The sequence below is a fragment of the Marmota flaviventris genome, chromosome 2, assembly GCF_047511675.1.
Source record: "Marmota flaviventris isolate mMarFla1 chromosome 2, mMarFla1.hap1, whole genome shotgun sequence".
Lineage (NCBI taxonomy): Eukaryota > Metazoa > Chordata > Mammalia > Rodentia > Sciuridae > Marmota > Marmota flaviventris.
Window position 1 is genome coordinate 12,181,561 of NC_092499.1, and position 19,857 is coordinate 12,201,417.

The window sequence follows — 19,857 nt, forward strand, 5'->3', positions numbered from 1 at the left end:
ATGAGGTGGCAAGAATACCTGCTTCTCCCATATGCAGAGGAATGCTCTCAGTAGGTTCAATCAACTTTTTTGTTTTAAAGAGAGAGGGAATTTTTTTAATATTTATTTTTTAGTTTTCGGTGGACACAACATCTTTATTTTATTTTTATGTGGTGCTGAGGATCGAACCCAGCGACCGACCCGCGCATGCCAGGCGAGCACGCTACTGCTTGAGCCACATCCCCAGCCCGGATCAATCAACTTTTGAAACACAACTTTCAGAATTGAAGCAAACATCAAAAAGTGTTGCAGGCCGGGTATGGTGGTGCACGCTTGTAATCTGAGCAGTTCGGGAAATTGAGGCAGGAGGATCACAAGTTAAAAGCCAGCCTCAGCAACTTAGCAAGGCCCTAAGCAACTCAGTAAGACCCTGTCTCTAAATAAAATATAAAAAAGGGCTAGAGATGTGGCTCAGTGGTTAAGTGCCCCTAGGTTTAATCCCTGGTATCAAAAAAAAAGTGTGGCAAATCTTGTCTTTCCATTGAAATGGGTTAGATGTACTTTATCCCCATTTTAGTGATAGGGAACCTGAGTCTCAGAGCAATTAAAGGCCATTCCCCCAAAATATAGTGTCAAGAAAAAGGCCCATTATTAAATTCTCTTCCCACTGGTGTTTTTTTTATTCTTTCTGACCTGGCACAGCAAAATATCATCGAAAAACCTGTTATATACACAGAAAATCCCTTACGACACAATTCAACAGGGCTTTAGTCCTACAGAAGCCTAACTGCAACATCTAACCTTAATTCTGATAGAGTTGATACTTTGCCCCTCATTATTAAATGTTTGGATATATAATACCAAGACAATGATAAAATGAATATCCCAATGAATATTCATGGGATATTATTCTTTGGTTACTGTCTTTGTAAAATAAAATAGCACAAAGGGAGATGAATCAACCTTGTCATTAGTTGTGATTACTCATTATTCACACTTTCTGAAGTAAACCATACCTTGTGGCAGAAGAACATCAATCAACCACTCGCTGTGGTCCCTATAAAGAAAAATAAAATTCATTTTTGAGCTTCATTGAAATGGTCCCCTTCCACATGAATGTTTATAAGCTGCACACTATTGATGAAAGGCTTCTAATAGAAAGGATAATTAAGAGCACTATCATAATAAATTTTTAAAACTCTAATGCATTCCAGCTAAATTATAAATTATAGGCATTTCATCATATTCAGTTATCTTTAAATGATACTTTCCAGATGCTAATTATGCCAACCAAAATACTGCATGATCTGCACAAAACTGAGTGTGACTGCAAAAATAACAAGCAAAGAGAAGCCACTTGAATTACATGTCATATTTGGAAACCACAGTCTCCTTTTACATCTATTTTTCTCTGAGGCCTTTTTAAAAGGCTACTTCAAAATTAGAGCTGCTTTATTAAGTGGAATTGCTTTCTCGTGTCACATGGAGAAAAACACTGCAAACAAAGCCCTAATCTTCTAAATGACACTTTGCTACATGTTAAATGTCAAATGAACCTTTAAAAAACACGGCAAGGGGCTGGGGCTGGAGTTCAGTGGCAGAGCCCTTGCCTAGCATGCATGAGGCACTGGGTTCCATCCTCAGCACCACATTAAATTAAACAAATAAAATAAAGGCACTCTGTCCATCTATAGCTACAAAAATAAAAATTAGAAAAACAAAAAGCATGGCAAGGCTACTGGGAAAGCTGTGTAATATAAGCAATTTAGGTCCAAATAATTTTTCTTATTTTCCCATTGAGAGTCCTATACCTACCCTGCAATCCTCTCACTGCATTCTTCACAGAGATACAATGGGGGTGGTTTATCCCCCAAAGCAACTGACAGGGAAGGGTCTATACACATCTGAAATACAAGAAAAGACAGATGAACGCTCCTGCTCCCGTATGATGAGTGCTTCACAGTGAGTGACACATTCCCACAGGCAAAGTGGAGTAGATATTAGTCAAACCCATTTGACCTGTGACTGCTCGTACCACACTCACTGAGTGCACACTGAGACATTAATCGTGGCTGTGGTGGGTTTTCATTTCTCCTGTTATTTGCAATTAAAGAACAAACAGTGTCAAGAAACCCACACACATTCCACAAAGATAAAAAATCATCTATTCAATGGCTGCTTAAAATAAAAACAGTAATCTCCATTTTAAAAAAGGAAAATATATGATTATTTAGATCTTAAAATCACAAATGATATGAACCTGCTGGCAGTAAAGAACTTAGCTTCTTAAGACCCATTCAGAAAAAAATAGCATAAATCTAGCATTGAATAGTTCACTCTTCTTACTCTGGAATCTTAGCTCTGTTACAGTCATCTAACATTTCATTTTCACGTTTTTTATTTTTTCTACACATGACCTACAATTTTTCACCCCCAATGCTTTGTTGTTTATGGCTGGGATTTCACTAACCCAAGCACTGATGAAGTGTTCACTTCACAGTTGAGTGTCAGGATATTTCAAATACCTGGATGTTTTGGATCAAGGGAACACATTCAGATGATTAGCTGCATTCTGTACTTGGCTTCAATTTAAATCACAATGATTTCTCAAAGTCATTTCAAATTCTGTTCCCGGCTTTCAAGAAATAATCAACTCATGCTATACCAAATGACACAATGAATGTCTAGTATACAAATTCTTCTAAAATTTCACTCTCTTCTTTAGTTGTTTTCATTGATTTGAAAGGGGAAAATGACCCAAATTTACAACCCAAAACAGACTGCAATTAAAACCCTGATGAGTTTCAGTGGTTGGGAAATAATAGTTAGAATTGCTAAATTTAAATCAACACACCATCAAAATTGTCAATTATGTATTACCAGATTCTAAAGGCCTGGTTGTGTAAGTTTCATGCTTCCTTATATGCAATAATGAATAACTACTTTTTGTTAAATCAGAGATTAGCACAATTTCTCTATGAATGACCAAAAAGTAAATATTTTAGGTTTTGTGGGCCATACAGTCTCTGTTACAACTACTCAACTCCACAGGTATAGCATGAAAGTGGCCTTAGATGAAACAAAAGCAAATGAGAATAGCTGTGTTCCAATAAAACTTTACTTACAAAAACAACCATCCAGCCAGATTTGGCTATGGATCATAGATGGCCCCAACCCCTGTCTTAAAATAATTATCTGAGATTCAGAGTACTTCATAAAGAGGACTTCAAACAGAACCAAGTAAAACCAAAAGCAGAGAGTGATATCATAAACCATAAGTTCCAGTATATTTTTAACATTAACCTTATTTATTGAAGCTGTTAACTTTTACTTAAAAATTACTTTTTTGCACCCTATTTTAACAAAAATAGATAATGCTTTCCTATTTGGAAAACCATGAGAGCCTGGTGGCATTATGGAAATTCAACCTTTTGGAAAGGATTAATCCATTTTTCCTGAGCCTTTCCCATGCACCTCATCTATACTTTGTCTTGAGCATTATTACCTTACTCTCATTTCTAACAAGTCATTGATACCTCTGCCAGGTGTTCCACTCAAAAGGAAAAACTCCCTAGGATGTTAGCACTAGAGTCACTAGAGATTAGCTGGTTGACCACTTACCTGTTAAGTGACTTAATTAACATGACCCACCAGATTTCTGGGCAATAGAGTCAATTCTGTTCTATTCTAAACAGAGCAGTTGACACCTTTCCTAATGAGTTCATATCTGGATGTTGCATTAAAAAATGACTGTTTCTGTTTATGAATAAAATATTTGCCCATTACAGAGGCTCAGGAAATGAAGAAAAAGAAGGAAATTCAAATAACTCATTAACTCTCCATCCTGATCCATTGCCTGTAACATTCCAATGAGTTCAACTGGGTTTTTTTTAACTGTGAATATGTATAGATGTGATATTTAAACTAAACTAGCATATTATGCAATATCATAACTTTGATTTTCACTTAATGTAATTTTGTAAGTATCTGGATGTTGGATACTTTTGATCTGAATGTCTCATGGTAATGATGCATGCTTGCAAGCACTCACACTGGAAATACAGAACAATACCAGGGTCTAAGTGCAAAAATGGCCCCAGTACAGGAAGCATTCACAAGAATGTTACCTTTCTGGAAAGTGCAGGGTTAAAATAGAAAAGAGAGTTCTTTAGGAAAACTAGAGATTGGCACATGAGATTTTGGTGATGAAAATGTCTTGGAACTAAATAAAATTAGGAGTTGTGTGAATATACCAAATATCACTGAATTGTTCAGTTCAAAATTGTTAATTTTATGGTATGTGAATTTTACCTCAATTTCTTAAATGACAGAAAGTAGACCTATCCTAGAGGACTGGCTTTGAGGAGAAAATTTAAGCCCAACCTAGAGGAATGGACTAGGCTGCTTGCCTAAAAGAGGAGAAAATCTAATTCCTGATTTATTTCTGTGATTAGAAGGCTGGAAAGCATTAGTAACAGATGTCAGAGCACTCCTGAGGATGCGGTCTGACATAAACTCTAGGAAAAAATAACTAGAGAAACCTGTAACAGGCAGACGGAAGGAAGGACATAGAAATAAAAGTAAGAAGGAACCATGCACATTTCATCCCTGTGAAAAATTAACCAAGCTGAACTTCTTGAATAATATATGATCTCACATGGGTTTAGCTCAAAATACCTCACCACAAAGTACCTGTGAACCCCAATGCCTACTGAAATAGGAGGTGCACATGGTGGAATGGGCGGGCCCACACTTCCATTGGCAGGTCACTATCATCTGCTCTTTGTCAACATTCATTAAATCTGCCTTCATCAGAGGCAGTTATGATATCTTGAGATTACCAGGTTGTTATTGGCACCTGGTTGCCACTTTTGGAGGCAAAATACATTTTTGGTTCTTTTTATATTTATTAGATCTCATTTTAACCATTCTTTGTTTTTCTAAAGTGATAGTATGATTTTCAATTATTTGATCATCTTCACCATCTCTCTATAGAAAGGGAAACAAACTCTCATGACAGTAGTTCTAAAAGTAAATGTGAACTCCAGTAACTTCAGCTGACACTAACTCCTCATCATTTGACATTTAACCCTTACAAATGCAGACACTAATCTATCCAGCCAAGTGTTTTATGTTCAACAAATACACCACACACAATTTTATTAAAGGATATGATTGTTTCTCTAACATTCAACATCCTAGATTTGGGGCTTTAGCAGGACCACACTGATCTGATGTTAAGAAAAGAATGAGGCTGAGAATAAGAGTACCTGATCCTGACCCCAGTGCTGACACTGCCTGTGTGACCACAGTTTCCTTATCTCTAATGTAACTTTCCACATGCATGCTATCCAAACACCTCTCAGTCACTTTGACCAACACTTCACAATTGTATCTATTTTTGCCCTAGAGTTCTTGAATTTGCACATTTGCACATTAGGCACTCCGACTTTGTAACACACATATGAAAACTGAGGGAAAATACATTTCCTTGAGTTTATTAGCTCAGATAGAAGCCAAAGAAGGGCCATTTAAGTGTTTCACCAGGATTTTTCTGATAATCAACTCAGTGCTACACAATACCGGGCCATGAACTCATATCCAAAAACTGCAGTCATGAGTACTCATTGCTCTGTCTTGACCCAGTCTGCTCAAGTACAGTTAGATTGAACATAGGTGATTGAACTTATTTGGCTTTGCTTTACAGAGAAGCATGCACTCTTCTCCACTTCATTCAGTAATTTGCTCCTAATAATGTGTCCACTGAAAATAAAACATGGAAACAAGTCCAATAAAACAGTACCTTCACAGCTGGCTTGTTAATTGCATTGTGGCATTCAATGTGCTGGCAGTGGATGGGATTCCAAGCTGTAAAGCAAAATAGAGCCGATGAGCACTTCTCATTGAAATTATTCCTGCTCTAGTGAAAACGCAGCATACTTCACTAGCTTTTTTTTTCCTAAGTAGAAGCACCATCAGATGGCTTCCTAGAAGAATCATTTTTAAAAAATCTATGAAAAATGTTTAAATCAGGCAAAGATATCACAATTCTATCCATTTTCCCAAGAAGAGAAAGACAACAGAAGGCAGCATACACCATATATTACCTCACAATGGTAACATTAACAAGTCTGCAAAAGTTTTTACAACTATATTTTCACTTGATTCCACAATAACTCAGTGGGCTATCTATAGCCGATTATTACTTCATTTAATGTAAGAGTAAGTTTTTAAATTAAAAAGGTCAAGTAGCTTGATATGGTCATAGTTAGTCAACACAAGTTGGGTCTTGAACCTATATCCCTTGATTTCTGATGCTCTGCTCTTTTCACTGTGGTATACTATAATAAAAATCTTATATTTTTTGGTGTCAGGAAATATTTCAAATTGATAAATGGCCTAAGGCATCCTCCAACATTCCATTTCCCTCTGCATCCCCATCAAATGTAGAAACTGGGAAGATAAGTTTATTGCCCAAATGAAACTGATCTCTCTCTCTCACATGACCCACGTACTGAACCTCTGCTAGTTTGCTGACATCCGTATCTGACTCCTTAACTAAGCATATATAAAGGATGAGGAAAAGAACTAAGTGACCTGGGAAAAATCACAGCCAGTAATTACCATCCTCCAGATGATCATGTAGCCCAATGAGTTAACTAGTAATATTCCATCATTTTTTTTTAAATGTAATGTGCTGAAAGTAGGACATCCTTCTAAATTGCCATATACTAAACTTATAGGATCACAGGTCAATTTTTTTAAAAAGAAGATAAGAAGTATACACCAAAGACCACTATTCTAATAATATAGTATCATACTGCTTATATCTTTAGAGAAAAGAAAGAAGAAATAAATGAGTAAATGAATGAATGAAGAGATAATTTGGATAGGAGTATTTCATAACAGATTTGTTTCCCAAATGTAGAAAAATCAAGATGAATACAAAGAGTGGCAATATATTTTCCTGTGCAATTAGAGAAACTTAAAGACAGTGATTGCCTTTAACTGAATATGCATTGTAAATACATAGGACATGTGGCCCATTCCTCTAATCCCAAACTCATGACAGACATCACAGCATTCCTTCCTACTGAATGTGCAAGAATGTGCAAAAGTCATAGCACTTGATCAGGGTTCTAAATACTTCTGCTCTGCCATAAACCCATGCCTTCTGTGTGGATAGTGGGGATATGCAGGAGGTTGCATTCCTCTCAGTTTTCATTCTACTTTTACCAAGTGTCACTGAATTAGAAATATTTTGTAGGATACTATGTTCATCACATTAGGAGAAGGGAGATTCTTAGATTTTGCTAATGTCAAAAATCACTTGTCACTGGATATGATGGCACATGTCTATAATCCCGAGACTTGGGAGGCTGAGGCAGGAGGATCACAAGTTTGAGGCCAGCCTTAGCAACTTAGTGAGATCCTCCAATAATTTTTTTTAAAAAACCTGTCAAGGTTTTTAAAATATGAGATCTAAAGCCCATGTTAGATCTATTGAATCAAAATTTCTGAGGTTAGCTAGGGACAGTGGTACATTCCTATAATTCCAGCTATTCAGGGAACTGGAGGCAAGAGGATCATGAACTCAAGCCCAGCCTGGGAAACTCAAGACTCTACTTCAAAACAAAAAAATAAAGAGGGCCCAGTGGAAGAGAACTTGCCTAGCATGCACAAGGCCCTGGATTCCATCTCTGGTAATACACACACACTCTCTCTCTCTCTCTCTCTCTCTCTCTCTCTCTCTCTCTCCAATAAAAAAAAAAAAAACTCTTGAGAATAGAGAACAGGTATTTGTAAATGGGGAAAGCACTACAATTTATTCTGATATAAAGACAACCTACACACCTAATCTTGTGGCAATAGTCATAATGAAGCTAGGGGACAAAAGGCAGTCAATGTAGATAATAAATAATTGGATTGGATCAGGAAGATGGACGCTGATTTGGCTCTGAGAAGATGGAGGCTGCCGCTGGAGAATTGAAATGCTATTGCCGCCAGAGCCCTCCCCCTCCTCCCCCCAATCTGTTGCTAAGGTTACCTGCCTCCAGAGAACTGTTCCTCCCAAAAGGTTGTTAATGAAGCACCTCCTGGGCGGCCCTTGTTCCTGCCCTGTTCTGGAAGGCTTTCTCCTCACCTATCTTTTGGCATCTGGTCACATAGACAAGATAAAGGGAGGAGGAGCGCATGAGAACAAAGAAAATTTAAAATGTGTAAAAGGGACAGGACACCCCCACTTCCTCCAATACCCAGCTCTCTGCCCGTTCTCTGTGGAGAAGTCTATCTCTGTTCTATCCTTCAAATAAAACTTGCTTTCTATGCTTTCCTTTCAAGGCGTTTCTCAGGTGTTCAAACTTCATATCTGGGGAAATGGAACTCAGCCCTGACTGATTCTCATCACCAGCAGTAGCAATAATAGAGCTCCACTCAAAAATAGTAACAAAAAACAGTGTAAAAGCACAACAAAATTCTGTTTCCAATTGTGATGGAGTAATTGATATTATACTTGCCTTCCCATCATAAACAACTAGAAAACTAAAATAAATAAATAAGTGTGTGTGTGTGTGTGCGTGCGCATACACACACACAAACATACATATAAAACAACTATTTGGGAAACTGAACTACAGATAATGTAGGGAGGACAGTGCTTCGTGAGAGAAGAGAAATAATGCAGTCAGTCCCATGATCACTTGGTTTTCAGCCTGAACACAATCTCAGACTTGGTCCAAAAAGGAGAAAGACAAGCAGAGCAGAGCGGGGGTTTTTTGTTTTTGTTTTTGTTTTTTGTTTTTAGTTGAGGGGACAGAAACCATAGCTTGAAGAGGCAAAGTGCTGTTTTGTTAGGTAGAATACCAAGGAATCAGGAGCTGTGCAATCATAGCTATAAAAATCTAAGTGGGATTCTCTTTTGGTTTTAGCTTTATATTAAGCCAAACAAGTCTAAGGTAAATAAATCTCCATGAGAATGGATTGACTGGGGGGACTATAAACTAAATAATTTTTAGAGTTTATACCTAGCTGGGAGATGTTCTAGTTCTAACCCCTAAAGTGGAGGAATTCACTGAAGCATTTAATAGATACTCTGGGAAGGTCACACCTAAGTAATAGGGCTAAGCTAACATGGAAAAGGCCACTTTAGGGTCTCCGTAACAAAGCCTGAAAGGGTCAAGCTGATCCACAAGTAACATGATTGCCAAAAAAGATTTAATGCACTATAATGGAAGACAAAAAATCCAGACATTCACAATAATGCAATATTCATGAAATCAAGCATCAGTCAAAAAGCACTTGATATTTGAAAGGAGGAAAATGTTGCTGTAAGCCAGGGGAAAAATCAATAGAATCAAGCCCAGAAATTACAAAGATGAAATAGCAAACAATGTTTTAAAAATACTATTATAAACATATTCAAAGGAAAACATAATCATGAACATAATGAAGATAAAAATGAAAAAATAATAAAAGAACCAAAGGAATTTATAAAAATAAAAAAAATGAAAAATGAAAAAAAAATCAATAAATAGGTTTTACAGCATATTAGACAATGCATAAGAAATGAATAGTGAATTGAAAGGCATAATAACAGAAACTATCCAAAGTGAAGTACTGGAAGAAAACTAAGCTTCAGTGAGCTACAGGAAAATTTCAGGTGATATGATTAAAAGCACAAAAGAACCACAGTATAGTACATATTTTTTTAAATGACCAAATTTTTCAAGTTTGAAGAAAATAATTAACTCACAGATCCAAGAAGGTCAATGAATCCTAGGCAAGGAAAAAAAAAACCCAAAGAAAATCACATCAAAATTAATATAAGGAAAACAAAACCAATGATAAGAAGGAAATCTTGAAAGTATCCAGAAAACAAACAAAAAGACACTTTACTCACAGGAAAACAAAGACAAGTTAAGAATAATCATTGGTTTCTCATCAAAAGAAATAATAGCCAGAAGACAATGGAAAGACATGTTTAATAGGCTGAAAGCAAAAAATACTGTCAACCTAGAATTCTATCCCCAGAGAAAATACTCCTCATAAATGAGTATTACATAAAGGCTATTTGAAGACAAGTACCAGGTAAGAGAATTTATCGCCAGTTGAGCTCCACTGAAGGATACCAAAGAGAAGCTCAGGCTACACAAAGGTATAAAGAGTGCTATACAAGAAGACTATAGAAGACTTCTTTACTCAATATGTTATAAAAAGATAACTATTTAAAATAGAAGTAATAGCTATGTATTGTGAGGTTAATTGTGTGTGTGTGTGTGTATGTGTGTGAAAAATGTTGATAACAAGTACAAAAAGAATGCGGAGGGACAAATGAAAATAAATAGGTTCTTATATTAACATGTAAATTGGTATAATAATATTTGACAGGTAGAGGTAAAGTTAAAAATGCACATTGTAAATGAAAACTATAGAACACTAAAGAAAGAAATTGAAGAAGATGGAAAGATCTCCCATACTCTTGGATAGGCAGAATTAACATTGCCAAAATGGCCATACTACCAAAAGCACTGTAGAGATTTAATGCAATTCCTATTAAAATCACAATGGCATTCTTCATAGAAATAGAAAAGGCAATAATGAAACTCATTTGGAAAAATAAGAGACACAGAATAGCCAAAGCAATCCTTAGCAAGAAAAAAATGAAGCAGAAGGCATCACAATACCAGACATAAAATTATACTACAGAGCCACAGAAACAAAACAACAGATATGTAGACCAATGTTACAGAAGACACAAAGACAAAACCACATAAATACAGTTATTTCATACTAAACAAAGGTACCAAAAACTTACTTGGGAGAAAAGAGGGCCTCTTCATTAAATGGTGCTGGGAAAACTGGAAATCCACATGTAGCAAAACGAATTTAAACCCCTATCTTCCACCCTGCACAAATCAACTCAAAGTGGATCAAAGACTTAGGCACTAGAAGAGAGACGTTGGGCCAAATAGAAGAAAAAATAGGCACAAATCTCCACCATGGTGACTTGGGAACTGACTTCCTTAATTAACAAGATTCCTAAAGCACTAGAAGTAAAATCAACCATCAATAAATGGGATGGAATCAAACTAAAAAGCTTCTTCACAGTAAAGAAAAAAATCAATAATGTGAAGAGAGCGCCTACAGAATGGGAAAAAAAATCTTTACCACATATACATCAGATAGAGCATTAATCTCCAGGATATATAAAGAACTCAAAAAACTCAACACTAAAATAAATAAATAAATAAATAAATAACCCAATCTATAAATAGGCAAAGGAACTGAACAGACACTCCACAGAAGAAGAAATACACAGCTGGGGTTGTGGCTCAGTGGTGGAGCACTTGCCTAGCATGCATGAGACACTGAGTTCGATTCTTAGCACCATATATAAATAAATAAAAAGGTCCATCAACAACTAAAAAAAAACTGGGACTGGGATTGTGGCTCAGTGGCAGAGCACTCGCCTAGCACGTGTGAGGCTCTGGGTTCAATACTCAGCACCACATAAGAATGAAATAAAGATAATGTGTCCAACCAACTACAACTAAAAAATAGTAAATATTTTTTTAAAAAGAAGAAGAAGAAATACAAATATATGAAAAAATGTTCAACATCTCTAGAAATTAGAGAAATGCAAATCAAAACTACACTGAGATTCCATCTCACTTCAGTCAGAATGGCAATCATCAAGAATACAGGCAACAATAAATGTTGGTGAGGATGTGGGGAAAAGGTACACTCATAGGGTGGGACTGCAAATGGTGCAACCACTGTGAAAGCAGTACGCAGATTCTTCAGAAAACCTGGAATGGAACCACCATTTGACCCAGTTATCCCACTCCTCAGCATATACCCAAAGGACTTAAAATCAGCATACTACAGTGACACATCCACATCAATGTTTATAGCAGCTCAATTCACCATAGCTAAACTATGGAACTAACCTAGGTGCTCTTCAACAGATGGATGGATAAAATAAACTATGGTATGCGTATATAATGGAATATTATTCAGTCTTAAAGAAGAACGTAATTATGGCATTTGTCAGTAAATGGATGGGGCTGGAGAATATCATGCTAAATGAAATACACCAATCCCAAAGAACCAAAGGCCAAATGTTTTCTCTGATATGTGGATGTTAATTCACAATAGGGGAGTGTGGTTGAGAATAGAAGTATTTTGGACTAGACAGAGGGGAGTGAAGGGAGAGAAGGCAGGTATGGGGTTAGGAATAACAGTAAAATGAATCTGACATTATTACTCTATGTACATATATGATTACATGACCTGTGAAACTCTACATCATGTACAACCAGACGATGAGAAATTATATTCCATTTATGTATGATGTGTCAAATGCATTCTATTTCCATATAGAACAAATAAAAAATACCAAAGAAATGAACATTGTAAACACTACAGAAATTTTTCCAGAAGAAAAGTAAATGATTCAATATAGATATAAAATTGAATACTAAAAAGAATTCAAAAGAGGGCAAGATATCAATAAAACGGAATAAAGAATAGATGGGAAAAATATAAAATTAGCATAAGCTGGGTCTGGGACTGTGGCTCAGGGTGCTTGCCTTGCATGTGTGAGGCACTGGGCTCAATCCTCAGCACCACATAAAAATAAGTCAACCAAATAAAGGTATTTGTCCATCTACAACTTAAAATTTTTTTTAAATTAGCATAAGCTGACAGATCAAAGGCCACTGTATCAATGATTACATTAAAAGCAAATGGTCTCTGGAATAGTAAGAAATGCTGCAAACCACATAAAAAGAAAAAATACTTATATGAGATCATGAGTGAATCCCCAAGATTCTTCCATTAAAGAATCATTCTATAAAATGAGTACATTTCATGAGAGACATTCTCAGTCTTGAATTTCATTGAAACCGGGCAGCAATAAGACTGGGACCCCCAACAGTCTCCACTTGCTCCCAATTCACCAGACCCCATGTATCCATTATCAAGACTGCAGTTTATCCAACTATCAGCTGATAGTTGTATATTCAACTATCAGCAATAGCTCACTCTTCCCCACTCATCATATCCACTACTGTTCCTCCTGGTGGTTGGATAGATGGATGGATGAATGGATGCATAGAACGACCAAGTATATAAAATTTTGCTCCTTTATTGCACTATAATTCATAGGACTTATTCAAATACCCAAATAAAGTCTTTTTTTTTCCAGGATCAAATCTTTATCTACTCTTTTAGAGAAATATTCTCTTTATTTTTCTTGTTAAACCAATGTTTAATCATAATAACCAAAAGATATCATAATTTGAGTCACATACTTCAGAATCTGGGAATTCAAAGAAAAAAACGTCTCTGTCATGATTTTAGTGAGAAAAAAATAGAATTGTATAAAAGTCACCTTCTGTGTTGATTAGCCTATGTGTGTGACTACTAGAATGAAAAGAATTAGAATTCATGTTAGGATGTCATGTATAACTAAAAAGAACAAATAAAAATTTTTTTAAGAAAAAAAAAGCAAATGGTCTAAAAGGCAGAGATTGTCAAATAGGATTTAAGTTTTTCAAAAAGCTTTATTCAAATACAGTCTGCTTGTAGAAACACACAAGATATAAAGAAATAGGTAAGTTAAGAGTTAAAATCAAGAATCAACAAATGGGACGTATTCAAACTAAAAAGTTTTTTCTCAGCAAGAGAAACAATAAGAGGTAAATAGGGAGCCTACATCCTGGGAACAAATATTTACCTCTCACACTGCAGATAGAGCTCTAATCTCTAGGCTATACAAAGAACTCAAAAAATTAAACAACAAGAACACAAATAACCCAATCAACAAATGGGCCAAGGATCTGAACAGACACTTCTCAGAGGAGGATATACAATCAATCAACAAATACACAAAAAAATGCTCACCATCTCTAGCAATCAGAGAAATGCAAATTAAAACCACTCTAAGATACCATCTCACTCCAGTAAGAATGGCAGCCATTATGAAGTCAAACAATAACAAGTGCTGGCGAGGATGTGGGGAAAAAAGGGTACTCTTGTACATTGCTGGTGGGACTGCAAATTGGTTCAGCCAATTTGGAAAGCAGTATGGAAATTCCTTGGAAAGCTGGGAATGGAACCACCATTTGACCCAGCTATTCCCCTTCTTGGACTATACCCAAAAGACCTAAAAAGAGCATACAACAGGGACACAGCTACATCAATGTTCATAGCAGCACAATTCACAATAGCTAGACTCTGGAACCAACCCAGATGCCCTTCAATAGATGAATGGATAAAAAAAATGTGGCATTTATACACAATGGAATATTACTCAGCACTAAAAAATAACAAAATCATGGCATTTGCAGGGAAATGGATGGCATTAGAGCAGATTATGCTAAGTGAAGCTAGCCAATCCCTAAAAAATAAATGCAGAATGTCTTCTTTGATATAAGGGGGGCGACTCAAAACAGAGCAGGGAGGAAGAGCATGAGAAGAAGATTACCATTAAATAGGGATGAGAGGTGCGTGGGAATGGGAGAGAGAAGGGGAATTGCACGGAAGATGGTAGGAGACCCTCATGGTTATGCAAAATTACATATAAGATGGTGTGAGGGGGAAGAAAAAAGAGAGAGAAACGTATCACAGTAGATTGGGTAGAAAGAGGTGATGGGAGGGGAGGGGAGGGGAGGGGAGGGGGGATAGGAAGGGCAGCACAATACAATAGACGCTAGTATGGCCCTATGTATAAACATGGCTGTATAACCAATGTGATCCTGCAATCTGTACACATGGAAAAATAAGATTACATACCCCATTTGAATCAAATGTATGATATGTCAAGATCATTGTAATGTTTTGAGCAACTAATAAAAAAATTTAAGAAAAAAGAAAAAAAAGTATACAGAAAAACTTATGCCATACAAATGCTAAAACAAGAAAGCTGGAATGTCCATATAAATATCAGACAAGTATATCCAAGTCAGAGATTATTACCAGAAATAAAGAAATATATTTCATGAAGATAAAAGGGCCAATTGATCAAGAATATATATAATGATAAATATGTGTATATATATTAAACTAATAAAACTGATAAGAGAACTAAATTCATAATTAAAGTTATAAAGTTAAACAATCCCCTTTCAGCAATTGATAAAGCAAGTGGATAAAAATCAGTCATAATATGATTTTGACAACACCCTCAAAGAAGTTAACCGAATGGATAATAAAAACTCTCCACACAACACTGTGGAATACACACTGTTTTCAAGTGCTCATGCAACATCTACCAAGATAGACAATATTTTTAGTCCGCAGAATAAGTCTAAAAAATTTAGATGGTGAGCTGTGGGTATAGTTCAGTGGTAGAACATGAGCTTAGCATGTGTGGGCCGGGCCCTAAATTCAATCAATCCACAATACAAAAAGAAAAAAATTTAGATGTTGCTACTTCATACAGTATATTCTCTAAAAAGAATGGAATCAGACTAGAAATCAACAACACAAAGATATCTGGAAAATTGCCAAATATTTATACATTAAAAAATACTTCTAAATAATTCACTAATCAATGAAAAATATTAGAAAATATTCTGAACTGCAATATAATGAAAACAACATACTGACAATTACGCAATGCAAATAAAGAAATGTTTACAGCAAAATTTAGTTTTAAACTCTTATATTAGAAAACATAAAAGGTGTAAGAAATGATTTATGTTCTACCTTAAGAAAACAGAATGAGAACAAATCAAACTCAAGATCAGTAGAAGGTAAAAAATAATAAGCTGGGCATGGTGGCACATGCCTGTAATCCCATGATTCTCGAGCTGAGACAGTGAGACTGCAAGCTCAAGGCCAGCCTCAGCAATTTAACGAGGCCTTAAGTAACTTAGCAAGACCCTGTCTCAAAATGAAAAATAAAAAGGGCTGAGAATCTGGCTTAATGGTTAAACATCTCTAGATTCAATCCCGGTACATTATGATATGATGATGATGATGATGATGATGATGATGATGATGATGATGATGTTGTGAAAAGTAGAAATTAATAAAATTGAAAACAGAAAACTGCAGAGAAAATCAATAAAATTTTTAAGCAGGTTCTTTGGAAAGTTCAATAAACTTTTTAAGCCCTCTAGCCAGCTTAATGAAGAAAAAATAGAGAAGACATCAATTACCATGTAAGGAACGAAAGCAGGACATCACTATATATCCTACAAACATACCAATAAATTCAATAATTTGGATGAAATACCCACATTCTCAAGAGACACAGATTACAAAATACTGTTCAACAAAAACTTTAAAATCTAAATAATCCTATAACTATTTAAAAGATTAAATTTATAATATAAAACCTTCCCACAAAAACCCTGAGTCCAGATTACTTCATTAGTGAATGATATGAATCATTTAAGTAAAAAATCCTACATAAACTCTCTCAGAAAATAGAAGGGAGATACTTCTCAACTCATGGCATGAGGTCAACATTAGTCCACAAACAAAACTAGATGAAATATTATGATTAAAAAATAGATAAATATGCCTCATAAATGTAGAAGCAAGAGCCAGGTATGCCAGCATATGCCTGAAATCCCACTCACTTGGGAGGCTGAGACAGGAAGACTGCAAGTTTGGGACCAGCATCAGCAACTTAGTGAGGCTCTAAGCAACTTAGCAAAACCCTGTCTCAAAAAATAAAAAGAGCTGGGGATGTAGTTCGGTGGTAAAGCACCCCTGGGTTGCACCCCGGTACAAAAAAAAAAAAAGGTAGGAGCAATAACAATGAACAAAGTCTGTATTATATTACCAAATTAAATCTGGCAATGTAATACAGCATAACAGTGAGGTTTATCCCATGAATGCAAAATTAGTTTAACAGTGTAAAGCAAATCACATATTAACAGAATAAAGATAAGAAATTATATGATCATCTCAACAGAAAGAGAAAATGCATTTTCCAAAAATTGATTAAAATTCTCAATAAACTAAGAACAGTCAGGAACTTCCTCAAGCTGAATCTTTTAAAAAGCATCCATGAAAAACCTACAGCTGACATCATATTTCATAGTGAAAGCCTGAATACGCTCCTTGACAGCTTGGGGGTAGAACAGGCATGACCACTCTCAGCACTTCTGCTGAACACTGAACTGGAGACATGAGGCAGAACAACGAGAAAAAGATCTAAGAAAGGAGGCAAAGAAGGGAGAAAGAGAGAAGCAAGGAAGGGAGTAGGGAGGAAGAGAAGAAGAAAGGAATGATAAATCAGAAAGGAAGAAGAAAAACTGAAAAGAACCTTTATTTGCAGAGAGTCTTCATTATATAGAAAGTCTTAAGAAACCTACCCAAAAAAGCTACAAAAATAATGTGAATTTAGCAAGGGTGCAGGATATAAAGTCTCTATAAAAATCAGTTATGTTTACAAGAGTAGCAATAAATAAATAGAATTAAATTAAATTTTTATTATTTTTACACACTATTTGTTAAATACTGAATTTTTAAACACTGTTTACAATAGCATCCAAAACATTTGGGAGTAGCTTAAGCAATATATTGATTTGAAATTTCTGTACACTGAAAACAAGCAAATATTGCTAAAATTAAAGACCTAAATAAATAATAGGCATGCTACATTCATGGATCAGAAGACTCAATATTGTTCAAATTCTCCCAAAACTATATGTTCCATGTGAAATCCCAAAGTCCCAGAAAATTACTTTGTAGAAATGACAAGCCAATAGTAAAATTTATATGAACATGCAAAGGTATTAAAATGGTCAAATCAATCTTGAAAATAAATAAATATAAAAAAATTTGTATCATATGATTTCAAAGTATACTATAAAGCTACAGTAATCAACAGAGTATAACATTGGTGTAAGGAAAAATATAAAAAGTGTAAACAAAATTCTTAGTCTAGAAACAGACCCACAAAAAGTATGTAGTCAATTACTTTTCAATAAAATTACCAAGGTTAATTCAATATGAAAAGGATAATTTTTTCAGCAATCAAACTGGAATGACTAGATAACTTTAATGAGGAAAAGTCAATGCTTCCTCACACCACATAAAAACGAATTCCAAACTGATTGTATGCTTAAATGTAAAATCTTAAGCCTTAAGACTTATAGAAGTACAAGAGCATTCTTAACAAACTTGGTAAAAATAGAAAGAAGAACCATGAGAAGAAAAAATTAGTAAATTGAAATTTATCCAAATTTAAATTTTTCCTCTTTGAAATACTTAAAAAGAAAACTCCTGACTTAGAAAAAACATTCACAATAAGTTGACAAAAGTATTATATATATTCAACATATAATAATAAAATGAGTACCTCAATTTCAAAATGGGTAAAACAAAAGCAAACCCAAAATCTCATTGGAAAATTTACACACAAACAAAAAGATATATGAATAGCCAACAAGAACTCAAAAAGATGTTCACTATCACTATTCATCAGGGAGATGCAAATTAAACTACTACAACATGACCACCAGAATGCAAAATTAGTTTAACAGTGTAAAGCAAATCAATATAATCTACCATATGAACAGAATAAGGATAAGAAATAATATGATCAACATATAAGTGTTGACAACAATATAGAACTGAACTCCCACACATTGCTGAAGGAAACATAAAATGTTACAATCATTTTTGAAGAATTGTTTGTACAATTCAAATAAAATTAAACATACACTTACCATATAGCACAGTATTTTCACACTAGTATTTACCAAAAAAAAATGAATACCTTCATCAAAATACTTTTACATGAGTGTTTATAGCCTAACAACCAAAAACCTTCACCAAGGAGTCAAGCTCAATATAATACATCCAGATGATGGAATATGATACAACAATAAAAAATAAATAAACCACGAATATATCAACATGGATAAATCTCAAAAACATTAGCTGAGTGAAAGAAAAAGATACAAAAATGGTATATATATGATTGCATTCATTAAAAAATCTTAGAATAAGAAAACTATAATGAAAAGAAGCTAATCAGTGGCTGCTTGTAGTGGACTGACTGAAAAGAGAAACAAGAGACTGTTGCAAAGTGACAAGAATGTTCTATATTTTTACTCTGATGTTGGTTAGATTAGTGTATACATCTGCAAAGTTATCAAACAACCTAGATGTGACACACACCTGTAATCCCAGCGGTTTAGGAGGCTGAGGAAGGAGGATCACAGGTTCAAAGAGCCTCAGAAACTTGGTGAGGCCTTAAGCAACTTGGTGATACCTTGTCTCAAAATAAAAAATAAAAAGGGCTGGGTATGTGACTCAGTGGTTAAACACCCATGGGTTCAATCCCTGGTACCAAAAAAAAAAAAAAAAAGTTATTAAACAGCGTGCTTAAAATGGATCATTTGATTGAATGAAAATTATACCAATATAATTTTTCAAAAGGAAAAAAGTGAAGGACAAACCAAAAATATACTTGAAAAGAAACATCATACTGAATGCTGCAAGTAAACACATGTCTGAAAATGATCTACCCATGTGAAATTGGCAACATGATATGAGAACACATAGGCTCTGTAAAAACAGGAGTAGAAAAATCGTAGCAATTCAAAGTCAGACGGAAAGCTAACCGAATAGGATAAAAATGGATTTGGATAAGATGTGAAATAAGTGTAAGCAAACTAAAAATAAAACAGCACAATTAGAAAACTTCACAGAAAGCAATAAACAAAAGGAGGAAATCTAGAGAGTTAGGAGAGTAAACCAACCTGAGATTCTGAGACTATAGAGGGAAGATATGAAAACAGTGGCTAAGATTGCTAGAGATCGCAGAAAATAAAAATCTGACCGAACTATTGTAGGTGTTCATGAGGATTAGACAAAAACAATTGGAAGAAAAGCAGAAATTTCAAACTT

The 19,857-nt window shown here is 35.1% G+C and overlaps 1 protein-coding gene across 3 annotated transcripts in view; it reads right to left on the reverse strand.

Annotated features, from left to right (window-relative positions):
- Positions 1–19,857, reverse strand: part of Unc79 (unc-79 homolog, NALCN channel complex subunit) — a 216,084-nt gene that overhangs the window by 163,718 nt on the left and 32,509 nt on the right. For all 3 annotated transcript variants that reach the window (XM_071606555.1, XM_027931618.3, XM_071606553.1), the window contains exons 5-7: positions 5,783–5,847; positions 1,795–1,883; positions 996–1,036 (exon numbers count right to left, since the gene is read on the reverse strand). In XM_071606555.1, the coding sequence (XP_071462656.1) occupies positions 996–1,036; positions 1,795–1,883; positions 5,783–5,847 (195 nt within the window). The remainder of the gene's footprint in view (positions 1–995; positions 1,037–1,794; positions 1,884–5,782; positions 5,848–19,857) is intronic.